General features: G+C 45.1%; 1 protein-coding gene across 1 annotated transcript in view; it reads right to left on the bottom strand.

The window, feature by feature from the left end:
* Deptor (DEP domain containing MTOR interacting protein) overlaps positions 1 to 23,639 on the bottom strand; it is a 135,422-nt gene that overhangs the window by 26,847 nt on the left and 84,936 nt on the right. The window contains exons 5-8 of the mRNA XM_050145013.1: positions 12,063 to 12,248; positions 9,782 to 9,916; positions 7,235 to 7,305; positions 4,980 to 5,084 (exon numbers count right to left, since the gene is read on the bottom strand). Coding sequence (XP_050000970.1) covers positions 4,980 to 5,084; positions 7,235 to 7,305; positions 9,782 to 9,916; positions 12,063 to 12,248 — 497 coding nt within the window. The remainder of the gene's footprint in view (positions 1 to 4,979; positions 5,085 to 7,234; positions 7,306 to 9,781; positions 9,917 to 12,062; positions 12,249 to 23,639) is intronic.

Raw genomic sequence — 23,639 nt, forward strand, 5'->3', positions numbered from 1 at the left:
TAATGAGTTCTAGGCAGTCTGGGCTGCATAAATAATGGGATTCTGGCCAGCCTAGGGTAGATAGTAAGACTTTGTCTCGAAATAACACTAGCAGCAGCAACAACAATCACTACCACCATCACCACTAGCATAGTAATTTCAGTCTAGTCCTGACACACGGTGGGTCCTTACCTCCTGACTGGTAAAGTACAGAGCCTGTTTCCATGTATTTTCATAAGAGGTTGGAAAAATAAAAGAGATCATGGCTGTAAAATATCTGAAAGCATGATGCAGATGTTCAGTACATGAATTCTCTGACGTCTTCTATAGAAAGACCGCTGGACCTGCCAATAAATTTGCTTCAAGCAGTTGTTAAATGCCAGGGATTATCGTAGATACTGGAACTACCATTATTTAGACTGATAATAAATAATCCATGGGCTGGGTATTGGTGCTAAACATACAAATGCATATGTCTTCTGATTATACAGAAAATAAGGTGAGTATTATTATGGGTTGAATATTTGTGGCCTGCTCCCCAAATGCCTATGCTGAATTTCTATCCTTCAGTGGGATGGTATCAGTAGGCGGGGCCTATGGGAAGTAGTTAGGTCATGCAGGTGCCCTCATGGATAGTATTAGCATTTTCATAACAAGCGAGGGGAGAGCTTGTTCTTGCTTAAAAAAAAAAAAAAGACAGACATTGATCCATAAACCAAGAAACTGACCCCTACCACATACAGGATGGACCAAGACCTTGACATTAGACATTCAAACAGATGTGTGCTGTTTAAACAACCCAGTGCCTGAGATCTTTGTTCTTGGCTGAGATGGCTGAACCAGCAGGGTTGTACAATAAAGAGTAACTACGGAACGAAAGGGGAGAAATCCCACAGCATAGTTAAGGAAGCTTTTACTGTTAAGGAAGGATTATCTGAGAAGCTAGCATTCATACCTAAAACCCGGAAGACAACAGTGCATCCAGCCTGCTTACCCAGGGCAGGCATACACCTAGTGATTGGAAGTTACAGAGAAAGCCAGTGGGACTGGGAGGAACACAGGGCAGGGGATAAGGTTCTCATGGGCAGGGCCCAGATCAAGGATCTCTGGCTACATCTGGCATTTAACAGGAAGCCACTAGTGTGTGTGAAGTGCCAGAGCTCCTTAATTAGATTTCCTTAAGGGCCAGACATGGAGCCATCATGAGGTATTTGAGAAATGGAAATACTTGGACTCAACTTGCACCAAGGATGCCCACAAAACGATCATAAGTTCATCGGGCTCTAGAACCAGGGTTAGACGCGATGTGATAGCCAGAGTGGGATGTGACATGAAGCCAGTGTCCGCAGAATACTCTTTAGACTGTAGTCTACAAAACAGCAAGGAAGAAAGAAAGAACTGACTTCATCGTGAAAGTGGCAGAAGACGGTAAAAGAAGTAGGGTGGGATATGTGATTCGGTTGATAGAATGCTTACCTAGAATTCACAAAGCACCTCCTAAATTGAGATTAGGTTCTCCCAAACCAGAACCCCCTGTGACTCCAGGACTGAGTGTGGGTGCTAACAAAAGTAGTAGAATCAAGGCCATCTTTGGCTACGTAGCAAGTTCAAAGCCAGGCTGAAATTCATCAGATCCTGTTTCAGGAAAGAAGAAAGAAAAGAGGAGGAGGAGGGGAAAAAACCTTTACAAACTTGGAGTAGCTCCATATTCAAAGATGCTGGCTGGAAAGATCGTGAAGTATTATTCACCGAGGAAACAAGCGCCCACTGTCATCCGCCTGGGGCCTGTCCTAGCCTCATACTGGGGGCCCCCAGCCTAAAGCATTCTGATCCCCATGACAAGGTGAAATAAATGCAGAGAGCGATGGTAAACACCAAAAACTTCTGAGAAGACCTCTGCTCTAAGCAATCGAAGCAGTAAAACCCTGTTGCTCCGGAGACAGAGCAAAACTCTCCTGCAGGGAAAGTCATGATGGATAGATGGAGGGCTTCCTTTCCATAAACAGAAAGAGACAAAAGTCAAAGACAGTGACATAAGGGCATTGGTTAAGTTCTCTAGCCGCTGAGGTCACCTTCCAAACAGACACCACTTACTGGAGGGTATGCTGCATTGAGCTCAAAGTTTCCTTAGTCCAGAACTCAGGGGAAGGCAGGGAGGCAGGACTGTGAGGTACTGCCACCATCTACAGGCAAAAAGGACCAGGAGGTTGAGGCTGCAGCTGGAACCAGGGGAGGAGTTAACCTTTAAAGGCCCTGGTTTGATGCCTGGTGACTTTTTTTTCCTAGCCGTCAATCCTGACCTTCTACCACGACTCCAAGCTGAGAAGTGAGGGTTCAAAACATCTCAGATCCAAACCAGAACATAAGGTGATTGTGGCATTCAGTGCAGAAAGGGACAGTAAAGTTAAGATGGTCGCTTTCTATCTGGGGCCAGGGATACGGCTCAGTTCTAGAGCGCTTGCCTACCTTGTATGGGGTCCTGGGTTTGATCCCCAGCTCCCTGTAAACTACAACCGAGCAGGACTGCAATCTCAGCACTGGGGAAGGTCAAGAGTTCAGGGTCACCCTTGGCTACCTAGTGTTCCCGGTGGGGCACAAGAGACCCTGTCACAAACAAACCAAAAGGAAGGGAGCTAGCAAAGTGGCCTGGCAGATAATATCCTTCGCCGAATAGCAGAAGACCAGAGTTCAGGTCACAGCACCCTCATAGAGGCTCTATGTGATCCATGTGCCTATCATCCCGGCACTGAGGGAGCAGAGACAAGAGGATCCCTGGGGTTTGCTAGCTGCTATCCTTGATGGAAAATGGAAGCTCCGGATTCAAGGAGAAATCCAATCACAAGGGACTATTGCAGGAGGGATAGAGGAACGTACCCAACGCCCCCCTCTGGTACACACCCATACACACATCTATGTGCAAGATACCACGCGAACACACACACACACACACACAGCCCGAGTTTCTTTTTCGGTTGTATAAAAAAAAAAAAAAAAAAAACACCCTGACAAAAGCAATTTAGGAAGACAGAGATTATTTTGGCTTATAGTTCCAGGTTGTAGTTCATAGAAGTAAGAGCTACAGGGAGCTTGTACTGCTCCGGGGCCACGTGAGAACCATCATACACCTCCAGAGGAGACAGGACTATTAACCAAACCAACTATTAGCTTATAAAAACAAGAGAAAGTTAGGCCAGCCACTCTTCAGGCACATAAAGAGTTGGCTAATTAACCGGTGGTCAATGCCCAGGAAAGTGATTCGACAGTTAATTCCAAGAGACAGGCTGAAAGCAATTGAGTTACCAGTCGGCTTGGCTAGCTGGGCGGAGCAAGGTCTTCAGCTGCCATGTGAATCCACTGCTTTCCTCCTCAAGGGAATTGTGTTTTCAGCCAAGTCCTTCTTCAAGTGAAGAGGTGCATGCTCAGAATTGAAGGAGCGTGCCAAACATAGTTTATACTGGGTAGTCATTGTGGAAGTAAAATAGAAAACCCTTCTTTGAGCCAAAAGTTTCTTAGGAAACGAAAATCTCAGCCTCAGCTGGGAAACAAGGGCTTGTTCTCTGGAACGCAAGGTAGCTCTCTCACTGGGCTCCTTGGGTTCTGTATCCATTTGTAGGAAGGGACCCTAACCATAGCTACTTTAGCCAAGGAGGCTGGCAGCATTTGGAGCACAGGACCTAGTGAGAAGGGTTCTTCAAATGGGGGAGGGGGAGAGTCAGACAATTATTCTAGAGCAGGGATACACTGCTCTCTGCTTTTGGGGGGCCATGCTTAGCTGCCTACTCCTCCTTTAAAAGTGTGCGAAGCAATGTCAGAGTCACAGGCTGGACTCCAGACAGGCGGCGATCTACACGTTGCCACTGCTGCCCGGGGTTTACAGCACCAGGCAAGGAAGGATACGATGCAGGAGGATGGAGGCATTGAAAGGATGATTGAAAGATAAAATCAACATCTTTTATTTGTTTTTGTTTTTCGAGACAGGGTTTTTCTCTGTAGCTTTGGAGCCTGTCCTGGAACTCCCTCTGTAGACCAGGTTGGCCCTGAACTCACACAGAGATCCGCCTGCCTCTGCCTCCCGAGTGCTGGGATTAAAGGCTTGCGTTCCCACCTCCCGGCCTTTCCAATCTTTGAAATCTTCTCATCATCCAAGATCAACATCCTCTGTGAAATGTTTGTAGAGGACGGAACAAAACTGTGCTAGATAAAGATGCTTGAAACAGAAAATCACATTTGTGGGTAATATACAGTGGGTTACAGATTTAAGCAGGGACCAAGTGAGGAGGACCAGGGGAAGAAGGGCTGAAAAGTGCATTAACCAAAGCCAAGGCTGTATGAAGAACCTTTATGGAAGCCAACTGCTCTGTATGCTAGTTAAGAACACATGTTTTTTAAGAAGGAACTTGAACACAGGCTCCCTTTACTTGTGTGCAATGCTTTCCACTAGAATGAAAATCTCAGCACCAGGCACGAGATATTTCCCTATAAGTTATTAGCCTGGGAGGCCCCCCAAAGGCCCTAAAAGAGCACAGGTTATTGACATTGCTCCTGGCTGTCCACGGTAGCTAGACAGCAAGCGCGATGGCTGAAGACACAATACACTTGGTTTTCAGGACAGAGAGAAAGGAAGCCGGAACGAAGGAGAAGTCACCACTACACTTACCCAGTGGTAGCATCGCCATGTTATCATACCAACCTACTGAGCATGGCGTGCCTACTGGTGCAACAGAAGCATGGCCGCTGCGGGGAAAAAACTGATTCCCGATTGAATGGTCCGCCAGTTTAGGAGGATTCTCCTGCCTTTGCATGCAGAGTGTTAGAACTACAGGTGTGTGACATTATGTTCTACAGATTTGACTTTTTCTGGGGTGGGGGTAGGTAAGACATGGGGGGAAAATAAAGAAATGTGGAAATCAAGAAAAAAAAAAGCACAACCAATGAATGCTTCCCCAAGAAGCCAGAAAAGACAGAAGAGAGTGGACAGGGAGCTGATCAATCAATCGTACCTTCATCCCTGCGGCGGCTGCAGGTCCACTGGGGTCCACAGCCTGGATGTGGCATGGCTTGCTTCCTCGCACCACAAAGCCCCAGCCAACTGCATCACCAACAATCTAGAGAGGAAAGCCACAATTAGCAAGCAGCAGACTGTCCCTGGCAATTTGCCTGTCTTCCCAAGAAAACAAAGTCTGACCCAGGATTAACAATGAGTCTTGACATATTTTTTTTTCTTTATTTCATCTCTACCATGTCAGGGGAATGAAGATGTAGTGGACACAGATAACCTGTTTGGACTGGGGAGGTTACTTCCCGGTAAACAGCTGGCAACATGCCTCTTCCTTGGGCTGACAGCCAACTTCATATACATCCCAGCAGAAGTCTGAGAAGACCTTAAGAACATTGCTGCTCCTTCTCTCTCCATCCAATGTCTACCTCAGCATGACCTTTCCTTTATATCCAAATGACAGACTTCGACCTGGCTTACATCGAAGTGTAGAAGAACAGTTTAAACTACTAACGGAGAGGCAGGAAGAGTCTTGGCTTCTTTTGAAAGACAGTTTTCCGTACCGAGGAAACCAAGTGAGAAAGCAGATAAAGCTCACTCATAAGTCGCAAACAGACTCTGGTCCAAACATTGTTTAGCACTGACGCATATTTTTTCCTACAGAATCAGAACTGGCAGGATGGCTCCGGAGGCATCCTTAGCACATGTGCCAATGATCATCCTCGAAGTCAAGGATTAGTGATACTGGCGCTAACAGAAAGAAAAACAAATGTTCTCAAAACAGCGCCCTCTCAACAGCTGGAGATTGGGAAAAAGCAAGAGGGCAAGTAGGAACTCAGGTGGAATTTCTTAAGACGACCGGGGACTTCTGTGGTTTCAGGATTCACTACTATGAATTTAATATATCTAATTTCACTTTCAAATACAGTGTGCCTGCCTTTCCCCTTGATACAGACGTATTATAACATTCTTACATTGGGAGGGGCCCTCAGCAAGAGTCTGGGGTGTGAATGAATGTGTGGGGTGTGAATGAATGTCTCTTCCTTGAGGCAATAACAGAAGTTGGGAAACAGAGTAAGGGGCGGGGGATGTTCTTCAAAAGTTTATTCATGTGGATATTGTAGATTGAGAGAGGCAAGCAAGCACAATAGGGGAGATGGTACCGATAAGATCATGTGACTGGGCCTGGGGATGTCTCTTAATAGAGCACTTGCCTGGCATGCAAGAGGCTCTGGGTTTGAACCCCACAACTGCACGAAACCAATGTGGTCTTGCAGTCCTGCTACTTCAGAGGTGGAGGCTGGAGGATCAGAGATTCAAAGTCCTCCTTGGCTACACATAATTTGATATCTGTGTGAGATCCTTCAGAAAAATAACTTAGATTCTGTTCAAATATAATCAGTAGGGTATGGGGATGGCAGAAAGAAGGTTGTGGGAACACTAAGAAAGGGCGAGTCAGATACAAGACTCAACGCAGGACTCCCGAGTCAGGGGGCTATACACCTCAATACACACTGGCTACTCTTTCCTTTCTTCTCCTTCTTAGGATTCTCTAAACAGTTTAACGATTTTCACAATTAACTGTAAAGAAGAAATTTTTTGTACTATTATCTGTCTTATAAGATATAATGATATATAATAATTATATTAGAACAATTGTATAGTAGATGTTTAAAAGGACACATCAAAAAGAATTTAAAATGTCATTAACAAATCAAGGGATTTTAAAAAACAATTTATTTTTATTTTATATACATTGGTGTTCTGCCTGCATGTATTTCTGTGTATGGGTGTCAGATCCCTTAGAACCAGAGCTACAGACAGTTGTGAGATGCCATGTGGGTGCTGGGAACTGAACTCAGGTCCTTTGGAAGAGCAGTCAGTGCTCTCAACTGCTGCGCTATTTCTTTGGCCTCTCAAGGGAGGTTTTAATGCATTTCAATGCATTGGAGTTCAGAAAGTCTACAACTACAACCATGTAAAAAACAAATGCACAGATGGGTACATGTAAAGACGTGTGTTATCACCACACTTAGGATTCAGAGGCAGGAGGATCCCTGTGAGTTCAAGGCCTGCCAGGTCTACATAGTGAGCTCCAGACCATCCAGGGCTACGTAGTAACCTATGAGGTCTTCATCTCAAAAAAAAAAAAAAAAAAAAAAAAAAAAGGAAGGGGAGTTAGAGAAAAGTGTTAAAGTGTTCCCTCTCGTCCCCTAAGCCACACGCTGACAGGTGGGTGTGCCCAGGAGCCAGACTTACCGTGAATGTCTTCCTGGCATACGGAGCTCCAGGGGTCAAGAGTTCCTCAGAAGTGACAGGTCTCTTCAGCACTAAGAGACAGACATAGGGTCAGAGAAGACGCAGCTCTAAGTCCTTCTCCTGGTCATTTAGCAGGGATTTCCTGAATGCTGCCTCTCAACTGCTAACCAGTAAAAGTGGCAAAGACCTCCGCCTCACGGTTATCCTTTAGCTGAGCAGACAGGAGGTACCAGCCAAGGACTGAAGCCTAACTTTTAGAACCACGGGGATACAAGTGAGAGAAAAGAAACTAAGATGCCTTGGGAGGGGGCAAAGGGAGGAATGGAGTCTTCCTCTAAAGGAAAAGGGTTCACTTCTAGTTCTCCCAGCTAAAGCCTGGGTAGTAAAACAGGGATCAAGTCCAGGCATGGGTGCCAGGGTCCATTTCTTAGCAACCATATCACTGGCTTCCTAGGCTAGGCCATCTCAGAAACTGTGAACAGTAACAGTGTCCAGCGTTGTCTGTCTGTCCTCAGCTCTCTGATGTTGTTTACCAAGGCAACAGAGACAGCTGCATGGCACCCCCCTAGTAATGAACTCTCCATCCATCCTCTAGCAATGAATTTCCCTGTCCATTCTTTGATCATTTGGAGCTGGATAGGGGGTTGTCCTAGCCTCCCAGGACAGCTAGTGGGTACTGGGCACAAGGACCAAGCATCCTAACATGGGGACATGCACAGCAGAGATTTAAGTGCCACAGAGAAATGAAGGCCAGGGTCCAATCTGGACAAGTACCCGCCCCCCCCCCAGCTCCCTTTGCCAGTGGCATTCATTCAGAGGTCAGACACTGGTCCCCAACAAGTGTGCAGCAGCATGGAGCAGACCTGCAGGATCCCCAGGCAGCTGGGCCAAATTGCTGGGTAAGCCCCAGGCTTAAGCAGCCCCCTCCTAGGGAAGAGTCAAGAAATGCCTCTTGCGCAGGGAACAGGTGGTTGGGATTATTACTTTTGCTTTTCAGAAAGCCTTGAAAAGGAATCAGTGTTTGCTAAGGATGAAGGAGTAGGTCAAATATCAAGAGGAGAAGCGAAATGTCTCGGGAGACAGAGAGGAGCTAGGAAAAGCAGTGAGCGTGTGAAGGTTGAGATCGTATTGCTTAGTAGACAAGTTTCTCTCCATGCCTGTGACTCCTCAGGGGGTTAGAAAAATTGATGGTATTTTTGGCAGCTTGGCTGGCTGTTTATTTTAATGTATTTTTTTTTCTTGTGTCGGGAAACAGAAACTTTGAGAGCCAGGGAATTATCCTTAAAGATTCCCCTCTTATCACCGCGATGCGGATTATGGCGGCAGCCATGGCTTTGTTCTATCTACTCCTAAATATATATCATTCTAATATATAGAGATGGCTAATATTTTTATTTATTAAAATAAAGTGTGTGTGTCTGTGAGAGAGAGAGACAGAGACAGACACGCAGACTATGATATGGCATACGTGTAGAGATCACAGATTTTTGTGGGGCCGGCTCTTTTCTTCCATGTTTATGTAGGTTCTGAGGATGCTGGGGGTTGAACTCGGGTTGTCGGGGTTGCATGGCAAGCACTTTTATGTTCTAAGCCATCTCGCCAGCCTTACGACGGGGTTCAAAGTCCTCATATGGAGGTTGATGAATAGGTTTTAAAACTGCAAAACACCCATGAATTCCAGTGGGCAGGCTTATGTATTCCTGTCCTTTCTCCTTATGAGTGTCGGGCATTGAAACCAAGCGTGGTGGCACATGACAGTTATCCCAGTATCCAGCAGGGAGACTGTAGCAAGTTCAAGGCCAGCCTGGGCTACATAATGAATACCAGACATACAGGTCTAACACCCTGTCTTAGAAAACAAAAGGAAGGAAGGAAGGAAGGAGGGAAGGAAGGAGGGAAGGAGGGAGGGAGGGAAGGAAGGAAGGAGGGAAGGAAGGAGGGAAGGAAGGAGGGAGGGAAGGAAGGAGGAAAGGAAGGGAGGAAGGAAGGAAGGAAGGGAGGGAGGGAGGGAGGGAGGGAGGAAGGAAGGAAGGAAGGAAGGAAGGAAGGAAGGAAGGAAGGAAGGAAGGAAGGAAGGAAGGAAGGAAGGGCGCACAGCACAAGGCCCACATAGATCCTTGCTTCATGGTCTGGGAACGCAGTTCTTTCTCCGCTGCATTTGCACAGTGCTGAGGAGGTGCTGAGGCCCTTTCAAGAGTCAAGGACCTCCTGCCTCTCAGCTGCTGACCCCAGCTGCTGGTGTTGCACAGTCCTCAGCTGACGCGAGAGCCATCTCCCTAAAGGCAACTGTCTTCAGGAAAGACATCCTTCCTTTCAGGGGAACCAATCTCGAATAACTGGTCAACAAGAATGTTTGACTGGGTTCTCTCAGGGCTACTCTTCAAGGCATCCCGGCGCAGGACTGCCTCGCTGGTCAACAGTAGGCTTCCATGGGCTATTCTTTCCCAGCCGTTCAACAGATGGTAACTCAACTCCACTGTGGTAAGGTTCCTGCCCATGGGCCCAAGCCTCCGCAGACAGGGGCATGGGCACCCTTTTCCAACTCACCAGACTTGGGGTTGCAGAGCACCGGGGGGCTGCTGCTGAGCGTCGGGCTGCTGCTGAAGTAGCCACTGCTGCCACAGCTGCTCATGCTGCTCCTCCGCACGGCGGACACGATCTTGATCTCCTTGCTGGGGCTGACTGCAGAGGGGAAGCAAACACGGTCACTGAGCAGGCGGGCTTAGGACCTAAAACTCCTGGGTCCTCAGCTACAGGGTAAGAATTCCCTGTCCAGTTTGCTCACACAGTCACGGATGGCATAAATCAGGCCATCTTCGGTTTCTTGGACTGTAAAATGAAATAATATTACTCCACAGGGTGGCTGTGAGGGAAAGATCGTATAATGTATATGAACATGAACATCTTTCTCCCTCTCTCTCTTTCTTTTCAAATTAGGGCTCATTAACGGAGCCTGGGCTAGCCTCAACCGCCAGGTTCCTGGAATTATAGGGCACACCACTGTGTCTAGTTTACAAGATTATTTTGTCTTGGGGTATTCGAGTGTATATGTACATATTTGTGTGTATGTTGTATGTACATATGCACATGTGTATTCATTCTTGCGTGTAGAGGTCAGACATCAATATCCAGAGTCTTCCCCAGCTGATCTCCACCTTACAGTCTGGGACCTGATTTTTCTCATTGAACCTGGAGCTTGACAATTAGTATAGATTGACCAGCAAGGTCCAGTTATCCTGCCTTTGTCTCCCTAGCACTGGGATTATAGAGACATGACAACATACCTTTTTATCTTTTTATTTTTTTAATCTTAACATACCCTTCATCTGAGTGCTGTGAATCTAAATGCAGGTCATCATGGTTTATCAGGGCCATCTCCTCAGCTGCTATAGGACACGAATCCAAGAACTAGCAAACCCAAAGTTTTCCCTTCCTGGGTATAAATCCAGTGCCTATCACATAATGTGATACTTCCTCCCCAGGGGTAGTAAATGACTCCTGATTTAATGACAGCCACCATTGGGAAGCATGGAAAACCACGCTTAAACCGGCGCACCCTGAGGCTTTCAAACGGTTACGTGAGACAGAGTCTTCTTCAGTTTTCAGGTTTGGCTCTGCCTGCCGCAGAGCAGGGTGGCGCTGAAGGCCTGGAGGTGAAGGAGTGTAGGGATGCTGCTCTGGCTACTGACTGGCTTGTGGAAAGCAACCAACCAACGTTGGCTTTCTAGGGGTACACTACTCTTGTCATCTCTAGTGACCCCTATCCCAGAAGCAGGGAGGATGAATTGCTGCTCGGCACCCACAGAAGACCTTGGAGCACAGGCGTGGGCTGCTGACCTTCAGCTGGTTTTTATTTTCTACTTAGCAGCTCTTGCTTTGTTTTCAGACTGAGCCCTGGCTGTGTATGAGGATTTGGGGAAACAGGGGTCTCAGAAGGGGGGGGGGCTAAAGATGAATGGCTGAGAGGAAGCTATGTCCTCCGCTTGTAAGACGCTCCAATGCTCGGGACTGTTCTCTTCATCTGAGAAATGAGGAGAGAAACAACCGTTCCTCGGGGTTATTGTAAGAATTAGGTGAGAAAAGCCACACAGCCAAGCCCGAGGCACAGAAATGTCTCCACGCACAGGGGTACAAGTCCTCATTGTCAGTTCCTGTTCAGAAGCAAGACATGACCAATCTACTTGGTGCCGAGTTAAACTCAGTGCTTATTCTATTTTTCCTCCCTTCCCCCTCTCCTTCCTACGCCCTTCTTTACTTCCTTCCTCTCCTTTCCCATCCCTTCTTTTCCTCTCTTCCTTTGGAGGCAGGATCTCAAGAAGTTACATACCCAAGCCTAACCTTGAGTTTCTGCCTCCACTCCCAATGACTGGAGTGACAAGCTAGTGTCCCACACCCACCTAGAGCTTCTGAACTTTAAGTCAACAAGTTCCTAGTGTCAAAGTCAAGGGAGCTGGAGATCCTCTTAAACAATTCACACTTCTGTAGTTGGTGAGTGTGTGTGTGTCTGTGCGCACGCACACGCGCGTGTACAGAAGCATGCAAGTGAGTGTTTATTCTTAACACAAGGTCTCATGGAACCCAAGTGGACCTAATACACTGTGGCAGAGCACGACTTTGACTTTTTTTCTAATCCTCCTGCCTCCACCTCGTGAGTTCTGGAATATACAGGCATACAACACCGAACCCGAGTGGGGCTGGGGATTAAAACCCTGGGCTTCCTGCATGTGAGCATGCAGTGTACCAAAGGAATCACATCCCCAGCCCCGCTCTGCATTATTTCTCAGAAGACAGGAAAAAAACGCATGCGTGCAAAACGGAGCCGGCCTACCTGACATAAAGCTGGTGGATTTCCGGCTGTCATGGCTCTGCTTCCTCAGGCAGAAGGGGCTGTCATGCGTCTCCTGGGAGGAGGGGGACTTCTCATTGAGCAGCTCCATCAGTCTTCGCCTCCGACGGAAGTTCATTCTGAACTGGTAGAGGAGGTTGCTGTCCACAAATGGGTGCTTGTTGGACACTGGGTTGAAGAAACAAGCCATGAGGAATGCGTGGCATGCTGGCCAGAGAGCAAGACAGCCAGAAGGCTCTAGCCAACAGGGGCAAAAGTCCCAGGAAAGAGGCTACACAGACGCCACGTGCACCTGCGCAGAGCCCACACGCCGTCCCAAATTCTTCTCACATGACAGGCTTTGAAAGAATCTGGCAGCCAGCTCCTCTGTGAAACAGTCCCTGACTTCAGCCCCAACCTGAGTTCTCTTTATGGTGTCTTGTTGGTGTCCTCCCACCATGGGATCACTCACCTTACTGGACACCCTTATTGTTCACGTTCTTTGTTTTTCTACCTAACACACTGGGTTCTCTGGGAGATGATGACAGCTTCATGTAATCACGTGTGTTCAGGATTCTGCACAGTGCGTGTGTCTGCCCCACATCAACACTTCTTCAATTCATTTTTTTTTCTTTTTGAAGCAGATACTTTTGTAGCCCAAGCTGACTTCAAACGCACTGTACACAGTCAAAGATGACCTTGGAATCCTGATCATTCATTCCCCTGTCTCCCGAGAGCTGGGATTAGAGCCTGTGCCCCTGCATGCAGTTTAAGCATGATAGGTAAACAGTCTACCAAACAAGCCACATCTCTGGCCATCAATCATTTGTAAGAACTCTGTGTGTGTGTGTGTGTGTGTGTGTGTGTGTGTGTGTGTGTTTCTCTGTGCTCTGGGGACCAAACCAGATGCTCTATAAGGTACAGCCACAGCCTCAGTTTTCAATTTTCTGTTCTGAAATAATTATCAACCCACAGAGTTTCAACAATAATAATGAGAACACAACCTTACACCATTCCGGTCAGATAAAATATATAAAACAGGGGACTTCTCTGGGTCTGTGGGACATCATGGGGGTTGAAAGGGAGGTATTAGGCAAAATAATGGATTGTTACTCTGACTTGGTGAAATTATCCTAAAATTGCCTGAGACTCATGGCACGATTTTGCAAATACGTGTAAAAAAAAAAAAAACCCACTGAACTGTACGTTTTATTGATTGTTTCTGTGTGTTTGTATGCATGGGCACACGTGTGTTCAAACATTGTATGCATAAAGAGGCCAGAGGTCATTATTAATCAGGTATCACCTGCTACTTTTTAAAAATTATTATTGTGTTTATTTCTTTGTGTATGCAGGGGGAACATGCACAGGCCACATGGTGTGGATGTGGGGGTCAGAGGACAAACTATGGGAGTCAGTTCTCTTTTTCTGCCAGTAGAAGTTGGGGATTAGACCCAGGTCATTGAGCTTGGCGGGCTGGCCAGTGAGCACCTGGATTCACCTGCCTCCGCCTCCCCAGCACTGAGATTTCTACAGCCACCACACCAAGCTTTTAAACCTTAGTGGTCAGGGTTGAATTCAGATGCTGTGACTGCACAACAAATATGTTTATTGACTGAGCTCTCTTTTCAGCCTCAAATTGTACACATTAAATGGATGGATTATATAGCACATGAACTATAGTTCCACAGACTTATTTTTAGAAAACAATAACAGATAAGGCATGGAGGAATATGCCTATCTCCCCACAGTTGGGGACAGAGAGGTAGGAGAAGCTTCAAATTTCTTAAGAAGTTTTATTTCGGGGGCTGGAGAGATGGCTCAGAGGTTAAGGGCATTGCCTGCTCTTCCAAAGGTCCTGAGTTCAATTCCCAGCAACCACGTGGTGGCTCACAACCATCTGTAATGGGGTCTGGTGCCCTCTTCTGGCCTGCAGGCATACACACAGACATAAAATTGTATACATAATAAATAAATAAATTTTTTTTAAAAAAAGTTTTATTTCAAATGCTTTGGAAATTCAATGGAAAAATTACCTGTAGCTTTTGGTAAAAACAAAATTCCTTAAAAACTAACTGAAAAATAATCAATATATATTAGATACTTATTTTAGAAGATACAGAGGAAAAATCCAAGTCAATATCAGATCCAAGGAATTTTAAAGTTCAACATAATTTAAAACCAGGGAATCATAAAGGGATCTGCAAGAGGAATGGCTCAACTTTGTTTCCATTGAGGAAGATGCAAGACAAGGTACCCAGTAGAGTCCTGGCAGAAATAGCACCAGCACTCAGCAGATTAAAATCAGGTCCACTGTTCTCTTCTTGACTCTGAAAACATATCTCAGGTAGTCAAATTCAGAGGGTGTAAACAGAGGCTTTTCTCTCCTGGCCAGTCCTGCACCTGCTTTTGTAAATAATCACTCAAAGGCTTAACATGAATTACAAACTGTTTGGCCTATTGCTCAGGCTTACTACTAACTAGATCTTACAACTTAAATTAACCTATTGTTACTAATCTATGTTTTGCCACATATCTCATGGCTTTACCTGTATTCTAATACATCTTGTTCCTCTGGCAGCTGGCTGACATCTCCTCCAAACTCTGTGCTTCCTCTGCCTGTATCTCTGCTTGGATTTCTCACCTGCTCTATCCTGTCTTGCTATAGGCCAAAGCAGCTTCTTTACTAACCAATGGTAATAAAACATATTCACAGCATACAGAAAAATATCCCACAGCAGGAGGGACTTTTAAAAATTTATTTTTGAGATGAGGTTTTGCCTATAGGACTGACTGAATTGGTCCTCATCACACAGCCCAGGATGGCTTCAAATCGGCAGCAATCCCCCTGCATCTGTTTCTCGAGCGCTGTAACTACAGGTGTGAGCCAGTAGGCATAGCTAATGTTGGAGTAGTCTGCAAAGGTTGTTTAAGAGCAGGGGAGATAGCTCAGTGGGTAAAGACACTTGCTGCCAAGCCCAATGACCTGAGCTTCCTTCCCAGGGCCAACACGGTGGAAGGAGAGAAGTGATTCCTGTAAGATATCCTCTGGCTCCACACATGCACCACGGCACACAGGAACCCCTCCATACCCACCCCACACAGATAAATAAACAAGTAAAATAATAAATATAATAAAGATCAGAGTTATCTCACTTAAAAGATAACCCTTTGCTTAATAAAAGTCTGAATGTCTGTGGTCGCCATGGCTAGCTCTTTTGTAGGGAAAACAGAAAAACTTTAAAATACTCAATATCAACAAATTTCTTACTTAGGGATGCAAGAAGCAAAAAGTGTATAAACAAGGAAAATGACATAACCCACTATGTACCCCAATAACCTCTTTATCTACATTAATTGATTCACAGCTGCCTTTGACATCTCATTAAAAACAAAAACAAAAACAAGCCAGGGTGCCCTGTAATTATCAATGCACAATTCCTCTGATCCCATTATTATATCATTATTTTATATATATAATATATATAATATAATATCATTAGTAGCAGTATTGTTGTTGCAGTTCTGGGAACAAAACAGTGGGCCTCATCCACAGGAAAGATGCAATGTACCATTGAGTGTTTTCCCAGTCCTTTTTATATTTTTTAATTTTATGACAGGGCCTTATTACATTGTCCAGGCTGATCTTGAACTCACTATGTAGCCCAAGTAATACCTAACCTTGGAATCCTCCTGCCTCAGCCTTTTAAATAGCTGAGATTTCAGGCCTGTGCGAACAGGTCCAGTTCCTGCCTATATTAATGTGGGTAATTCATACAGATGATGAAATGAACCTTGACATGAAAATGATTTACTACTATATTCACCCAGTGCCAATTTATAAAGTATTTGCTTTTATATGCTATTTTAAAATAAGAATTCAGACTGTAGTATGCCTATTAGGAAAGTACTACAGGAAATATTTAACCCAATGACTCATATGGATGCTTTACAATCTTAAAATGCTGATAAACTATTTGGTCAAAAGAATAATGCTGGGTTTAGAGAAAAAAAAAAAAAAAGGATGTAGCTCAGTGGCAGAGGATCTACCTAGCACACACAAGGCTGAATTCAATCATAGATCCCACCAAAAAATAAAACCCAAGCACACACACATACACTGCCACTACCACCAAAGACAAGCACACTGAATTCCCAGATAGTTCTGTATGTTCTCAGATTTAGCTGTTCTATTCTAGTGCTATCTAAATTGAGAAATAAACCAATTAAAATTTCACAAGTATCCAAATTCCTGGCTTCTCTGTGCATAGCCACCATTTTGCATAAATCCATATGTAAGTTATTTTGTGTGACCTTGTTCTCAGTTTGTTGGTTTTAAAAATGACCCATGGTGACTTCCACAACAGTATTTTAAATACTGCATACATACACACACACATATATATGCATACACATACACACACACACATATATGTAACTGTATGCGTTTACTAATACCTACTGTTTTCCCTTGGCACTCTGAGTTAGATGAAACATTGGCTGCGGCATGAATATAACCAGAGAGCAGTCTCAATACAAAAGATTCCATAACTGCTAAGTACTGGACAGGAATTCTTCATTCTGACATGACAGTTGCCATCATCGGCACAGCGGCTCTGATGATCTAGCAAAGACCTCAGCCTGCAGACCTACACAGCAGACAGTTAGTGGGCCTGTGAAAGTAGAACCCACTTGCTTGAGGGAAAGAGTCACAAGACTGCCATAATACCTCTGGACCCTCTCCGGAGATTTCAACTGCTACTCCCTCCTGTTCATATAGATATAATCTTAAAAATATTAAAGAATGTAGGAGGTGGAAACTCAACGGGGATGGGACCTTTTGGCGGTGTAGCTGTTCATGGGCCACTTGGGCTCCTGCAACCCCACCATGTTCATTTACCTCTCCATGGTAGCTTCATAAGTTCTTTTTTTTTAAGTTTCTGAGCTCCCTATCTGAGGTAAACAGACATTTCTCGTCTGTCTCCCCAGGAAAGTCATGTAACAGTCCACCAGAAGCATTTTCAGTAGGGTTCAGAGGTAGAATACTTGACTACTGTGTGTGAGGTCCTGGTTCAATTCCTGATCCAAAGAAAATTTCAAACTAATGAAAACACTTAAAGTCAACTTTGTAGCCAGATATGATGGCATATGTCTGTGTTCCCAGAATTTAGAGGCAGCGGTGGCAAAATTTTAGCAAGTTTGAGGCCAACCTGGTCTAAATAGTAAGTTCCAGGATAAGTTGGGGTAGGGGGTTCAAGGGTACGGGAGATGGGATCTAGGAATAACTTGCTTTTAAATAAAATTAGATGGTGTGTTTTCTGCCACCCACATTGATGTTGATGCGCTATTTTACCTTGAAGATACTTTAGTCTCTCTATTACATGTTTAACTGAGTTTTCTAAGTGTGTTTTGTGAGTGTAATTCTAGATATGGTGTGTGTGACTCCAGCTTTGATATGCCATGCTTTGTGGATAGCTATGGGAGGCCTACCCCTTTCTCAACAGGAACAGGAGGGCAGTGGGTTGGGGGGAGGAAAAGAGGGAGAGATGGAATGGGAGGAGAGGAGGGAGGGGAAACTGTGGTCTGGATGTAAAATAAATAAATTAATTTGGTTTTTAAAAAAAAGTTGAATAAATTGAGCTCAGGACTAGCCTGGGCTACATGGCAAGACCTCCTCTTTAGGAGCCCGAAAAGAAAACCAACCAACCAACTAACCAACCAACTCACTAACAAAACGAGCTGAAGGAAAACAGCCGGTCATGTGATGGCGTCGGTAACACACATCTATTCAACTGTGGAGCACCTGGTAAGTGTCACGCCTGGCCCCAGATATCTATCTTAGCACCGCAATGGGCAGATGGCGCCATCTGCTCGTCGGAAAGCTTGCCAGTTCCACAGTCTGCTAAAAGAGACATCATTGCGTATAAAAACAAACAAGCTGGGATTTTTACTGAGATGCTTTGATGGCAAGTAACTCTTAGGAAATAAGAAATGCCCTTCAGGGAGGAACACAGGCTTCATACCGTTTAGGGGTGTGTGTGTGTGTGTGTGTGTGTGTGTGTGTGTGTGTGTGTGTGTGTGTGTATGCGGGTGCACAATGTGTGTGTATATGAAAGACAGGAGTTAACTTTGAATGTCCTTTCTTAGTCATTCTCTACATTTTTTCTTTCTTGAGACAGATCTCTTCACTGAACCCGAAGCTTGCCAGTTCAGCTAGAGTGGCTGGCCACATCACTTGTTTTTTTGGACATGACACATGTGGCAGTCACATCACAGCTTTACAGAGTTAGTTCTCTGCTTCCACCTCTACATGAGTTCTGGGGACTGAAATCGGGACACCCAGCTTGTTGGACAAGCACATCCCTGGCCTAGTTGGACCCAACTTAGTTTTTTTTGCTGTTTGTTTTTCCTGAGACAGAGTCTCATGTAGTCCAGGCTGGCCTGGAACTTGCTATGGAGCTGAGGATGACCCTGAACGATTTTTCTTTTTCCATGTCCCAGTAAGGACACAGGTTTCGGAGTAAGACAAGCGGAGTTTCCCTCTCAGTTCTGCCCGATTCACGAGCTGAGTGGGTGGTTTGGGAAACTCACTAAACCTGTCCTCATCTCTGTTGTTTGTGGCGCAGTTTCCATGTGAAGAACAAATGGGCAATTCATGTCAGAGATCTGGCATGCTCCTGACCTGGAGCCCTTGAAGGGTTCTTTGTCTTAAACTTCCAAAGTCTGATACCAGCCTTGGCTCTGATACCAGCCTGGGCTCACGTCGTCCTTCCTTCTGGACAGCACCGTTACCTTTCACCCACTGAGAAACATGAACTTGAACCAGATATCTAGATCAAGTTTACAGATAGACTCACTGAAGACACCTGAATCAAATCTTAGGTCAAAGGCAAGCACGAAATAAAGGAGCTAAGACGCGATAAATTTTGAGATATAACTGTATTAAGGAAGCCAAAACTCTCTTTACATTACATAACATTTGAAGAAATAACAGCTAAATGTGAAAGTTTATATTCTAGAGAAAGAAAAATGAATTGTTTTTACACTTTAAAAAGACTTATTTCCCCCCCCCCCCCACCCCTATCAAATTTGCTGGGCAGAATAGCACATGCCTGTAATTCCAGCAACCAGGGAGACTAGAGCTGAGGGAACATCTGGAGTTCAAGGTCATTTCCCCTACTTTAGGGAATCCAAGGCCAGCATGGGCTCTATAAGACCAACCTCAAAAAGTTTATTTGGTCTAAGTAATTGTTCATTTGTCTTGGTTTTTTTGTATTGCAGAGGAACCGCCCCTGGGCCTTAGGCATGCCAGGTAAGGTGAGTGTTTATTGCTGACCTACAACCTCAGTCATTTTATAATCGTATTTTGGGACAAGGTTTCAAAGCCTATTCCCCAGGCTGATCACAAACATGCTATCCTTCTGCTCCAGCCTCCTGAATAGCTGGACGGAAAACATCTGCCAACAGGAAAACATCTGCCAACAGCCCGGCAACCTCTCTTGATGTTTGTTAAACACAGAAGAGCACAGTTACAATCTGGGAAAGGATAGGAAAGAAGAAGGCTCAAGGAGGAGTCGGAGTCAGTGTGACTCTCAGTCTGAGTCATTCTGATTCTTATTTGACAGATCTCAGTGTTGTATGGAAGTCGTGTCAACAGCTGTCCTGATGCAGAGTTGCAGAGTTTAACACATTTGTTTCTTAGGACTACTATTTTCTTCTCTCTGATTTTTTTATTTCCCAAGTCTCAGGTAGCTTAGGCTGGCCTTGAGCTCCTAATCCTCCTGCCTCCACCTACCTTGGATGAGGCAAGACAACAGATAGATGGAGGGCAAGGGCCCCAAGAGCAGGCACAGGAATCGGAGACCCAATGTTCACACACTCAGGAGGTCCTTGAACATACTAAGCTGAAAGCTTTACTTTATAAGCAGAAGACCTAGCGTATACCTGTGTAGGCCACATGCTTGTTGCTTGGGTCTCTGTGAGCTCAGTTCATTTAGAGAGCTTTGTTCTCCTGGTGTTTTCCATACCCTTTGGCTCTTCTACCCTCTTTCCACCTCCTCTTCTACAGGGTTCCCTGAGCTTGGAGGAGAGGGATTTGGTAGAGATCTACCATTCAGAGTTGTGTGCTCAAAGGTCTCTCTCTGTCTATGTATCTATCTATGTATCTATCTATGTATCTATCTATGTATCTATCTATGTATCTATCTATGTATCTATCTATCTATCTATCTATCTATCTATCTATCTATCTATGTTTTTCTCTCTCTGTAGCATCTTGCTGTGGGTCTCTTTATTTGTTCCTGCAGGAGGAAGCCTCTCTGATGTTCACATACATTTTCTAATTGTGATCTTATCGATAACTGTCCTTGACAGCTGATTTTCTTTTTTTCCTTTTGAAGTTCTGGCAGTTGAACCTTGGGCCTCCAACATGGGGGCAAGTGCATTACAACTGAGCTACAACCGTACCCCCAAAAACAAAAAGTTTCACTGTCCTGATTTCTAATTTCTGGGACCTTCTAGGTGTTCTTCTTTGCTTTAGTGAAATTCCCAAGGCACATGGCTTCGTTGGACATTAGATGCTTTACTTTGATCTTGGGTATTTATTCACTGGAATTTTTGTTGTTGCTTGGTAATTCTAAGGCTCAAACCCAGTGCCCTTGGGAATGCTAGGCCAGTACTGAGCCACCTCCCCCAATTGCTCTGGCATTAAAAGGAATATTAAACAGGAAAAGCAGACATGGCCAGAAAAGTGAAGCCACGTGAAAAAGGAGGCTTTTCTTGCCTATGATGCTTGCAGAAGGACCAAGCTACTGGTTAAGGACCAGACTCCTATGCACCATATATCATAAATATTCAGAAGGGACAAGGGATGTGCTATCTGATCTACCCAAATAATAGTGGCAATAAGGATGGATTTTCTGTGCAAATGATGAGGCAAAATTTTCCCCTTAGAAATAAGTAAGATTGGGGCTGGAGAGATTGCTCAGTGGTTAGCTGCTCTTCCAGAAGACCCAGGTTCAATTCCCAGCACCCATAAAGCAGCTCACAACTGTCTGTAACTCCAGTTCCAGGGAATCTGACACCACCACAAAGACACACATGCTAGCAGAACAGCAATGCGCTAAAAGCAAATATAATAATAATAATAATAATAATAATAATAATAATAATAATAATAAATTAGTGAGATGTAGTCCAGGCTGGTTGGCCTAGAACAATGCAGAAGACGGCAGAAAATACCCTTGAGTTCCCGACCCTCCTGCGTTCACCTCCCACGTGCTGAGATGACAGGTGTGCATCACCACCCCTGACTTAGAAAGCTATTTATTTTTAAGACAATCTGTGCTGCGCTTCAGGCCATAACCACCCACTTCACATCACCCGAAGAGGAAGCCATTGAAGGAACTCGCTTCCCAAAACAGCAGAGGTCCTTGACGAAGGAAGATTAAGCCGCTGCTTTTGAGCTCCGGCTTCTCCCTCCAAAGGACGGTGCTAGGCACTTGGGATACAAAAGCTCTTCAAGAGGTAATAACAACAGTGAGTCACAGGCTAAAATAATTACTTCCTCCGCCAGCCCTGACATTACAAAGAGGATGTGAAAGCAGGAAATTGATTTTAGGGTACAGAATCCTATTAGCTGATATTACTAGAACAAAACAACACTCGAAGGCTCCGAGTGAGGACACACATAATTATCTAGCTGACTGAAGGTAAGAGAGGATGGGCATAAGTAGAGGAAAGTGGATTTAAAGTAACTTTAGCCAAGATAATGGGAGAGAGATCAAAATGTAACTCTTGATTACACAGCTTTTCTGCTACTTCCAATTCCTCCTACAAGACAGGTCAGGTTAAAAAAAAAAAGTGTTGAGCTTGGGGGTCGTTTGTTGCTGTGATAAAATGAGGGAGACTTCATTTGGGTTCACAGTTGCCCATCATGATAGAGAGATCACATCAGCAGGAGCTCTGAGCAGCTGGTTCCGTCGCATCCACAGTCAGGAGGAAGAGGGAGGTGAACACTGTGCTCAACTCCTTTCTTCTCCTGTTCAGGCTCCCAGAACAGACAATGGTTTCACCCACAGAGGATGTGTCTTCCTACCTCAATTAATCCCCAAATAATAGTCAACAGACGTGCCCAGAGGCCCGAGTCCCAGGTAATTCTAGACCTTGACAATGGATTAAGTATCACAAGCTTGGTTTTACATTCTTCTGTGCACTACAGCCCTGTGCACTCCAAACACTACCAGTCTTTCCTTTTAGTTGTAACTCACAGAACAAAGGATAAAAATGTTCCAGAGATGAGGTTGGCTTTTCAGAGACCCAGAATGCACTGTAGGAGCAAAGGGGTCTAAAGGCAAAAGCATTTTGTTGATCCATGCTTTGGAAGCACAGGCCTAGAATCCCAACTCCTCTGGTGACTCATACATTCCAGGTCATCTTGGGGAACTTAGATCCTCTTTCAAAACAACAACAACAACAAAAAAAAATTAAAAACAGGGGCTGGGATAAAGTTTGGGGAGGGTGCTTACTGAGCACACATGAGAGCGTGGGTTCTGTCCACTGCATCAAAACAAACAAAGAAAAAGCAAACCAAACAGAACCCCACATCTCTAAAAGTGAAAAGACGGAGTGTGCCAGACACAGAGTTCAAGAAATGAAATTTGCAACACTGTCTTAGTCACCGTTCTGTTGCTGTGAGGAGACGTCATGACTAAGGCAACTCTTATAAAAAGGAAGTATTTAGTCGGGGGCCTGCTTATGATTTATTAATTTAGATTGGGGAGCTTTACAGAGAGAGGGATGGGGAGACAGACAGACAGACAGACAGTGGGCCTCGTGCGGGCTTTTAAAACCTCAAACCCCATCCTCAATAACATGCTTCCTCATTCTCAAGCAGTTCATGCACGTATATGAGCCTATGGCAGGGCGGCGACGGTGGTGGTGGTGGTGGGGCACTGTCATTTAAACTACCACAGACTCTATCCTCGTGCCTCTGGAACTTTTGGCATAAATCTGTTAGAAATACTTTAGGGGTACTTTATTTAAAAGGGCTCATCTGTCACATACAGGACCCTGGGTTCTACCCCCACCAAAGGAGGGGGAGTGAGAGGAGTGATTGAGACTTTACACAGATTATGTAGCATCAGACATGACGGTCAGAACTGGATGAGGTCAGGCATACATGAAGCTTTCCCTGAAAGGCAGCTGATGACACAGATGTTGGTGTTCAGGATAACAATGGCAGTCGGCTACCATTCACTGAGGGATACTCTGTGCCAGGTCCTGTGTATATTTCCAGATAGGACCATTCAGTTCTCTGTAATACATCTAGAGAGTTAATGTGCTGTTCTGCCATTGGGATGACAGCTCGCTGGCAGCATCTACAAAGTCCAAGGTTTGATCTTCAGTACCGTAAGAAAGAGAGGCGAGTAAGGAAGGGGAAGAGGATGAGAAAAGGGAAGGGAAGGGAGAAAAATGGAGGAGAGGGTAGGGAGGAGGGGAAGGGAAAGAGAGGAGACAAGAGGAGAGGAGGGGAGGGGGGGGGAGGGGGGGGGGGGGGGAGAGGAGACAAGAGGAGAGGAG

The sequence above is a fragment of the Alexandromys fortis genome, unplaced genomic scaffold (assembly GCF_014885135.2).
Source record: "Alexandromys fortis isolate MF-2015 unplaced genomic scaffold, M_Fortis_MF-2015_v1.1 scaffold_2_1_26212458, whole genome shotgun sequence".
Lineage (NCBI taxonomy): Eukaryota > Metazoa > Chordata > Mammalia > Rodentia > Cricetidae > Alexandromys > Alexandromys fortis.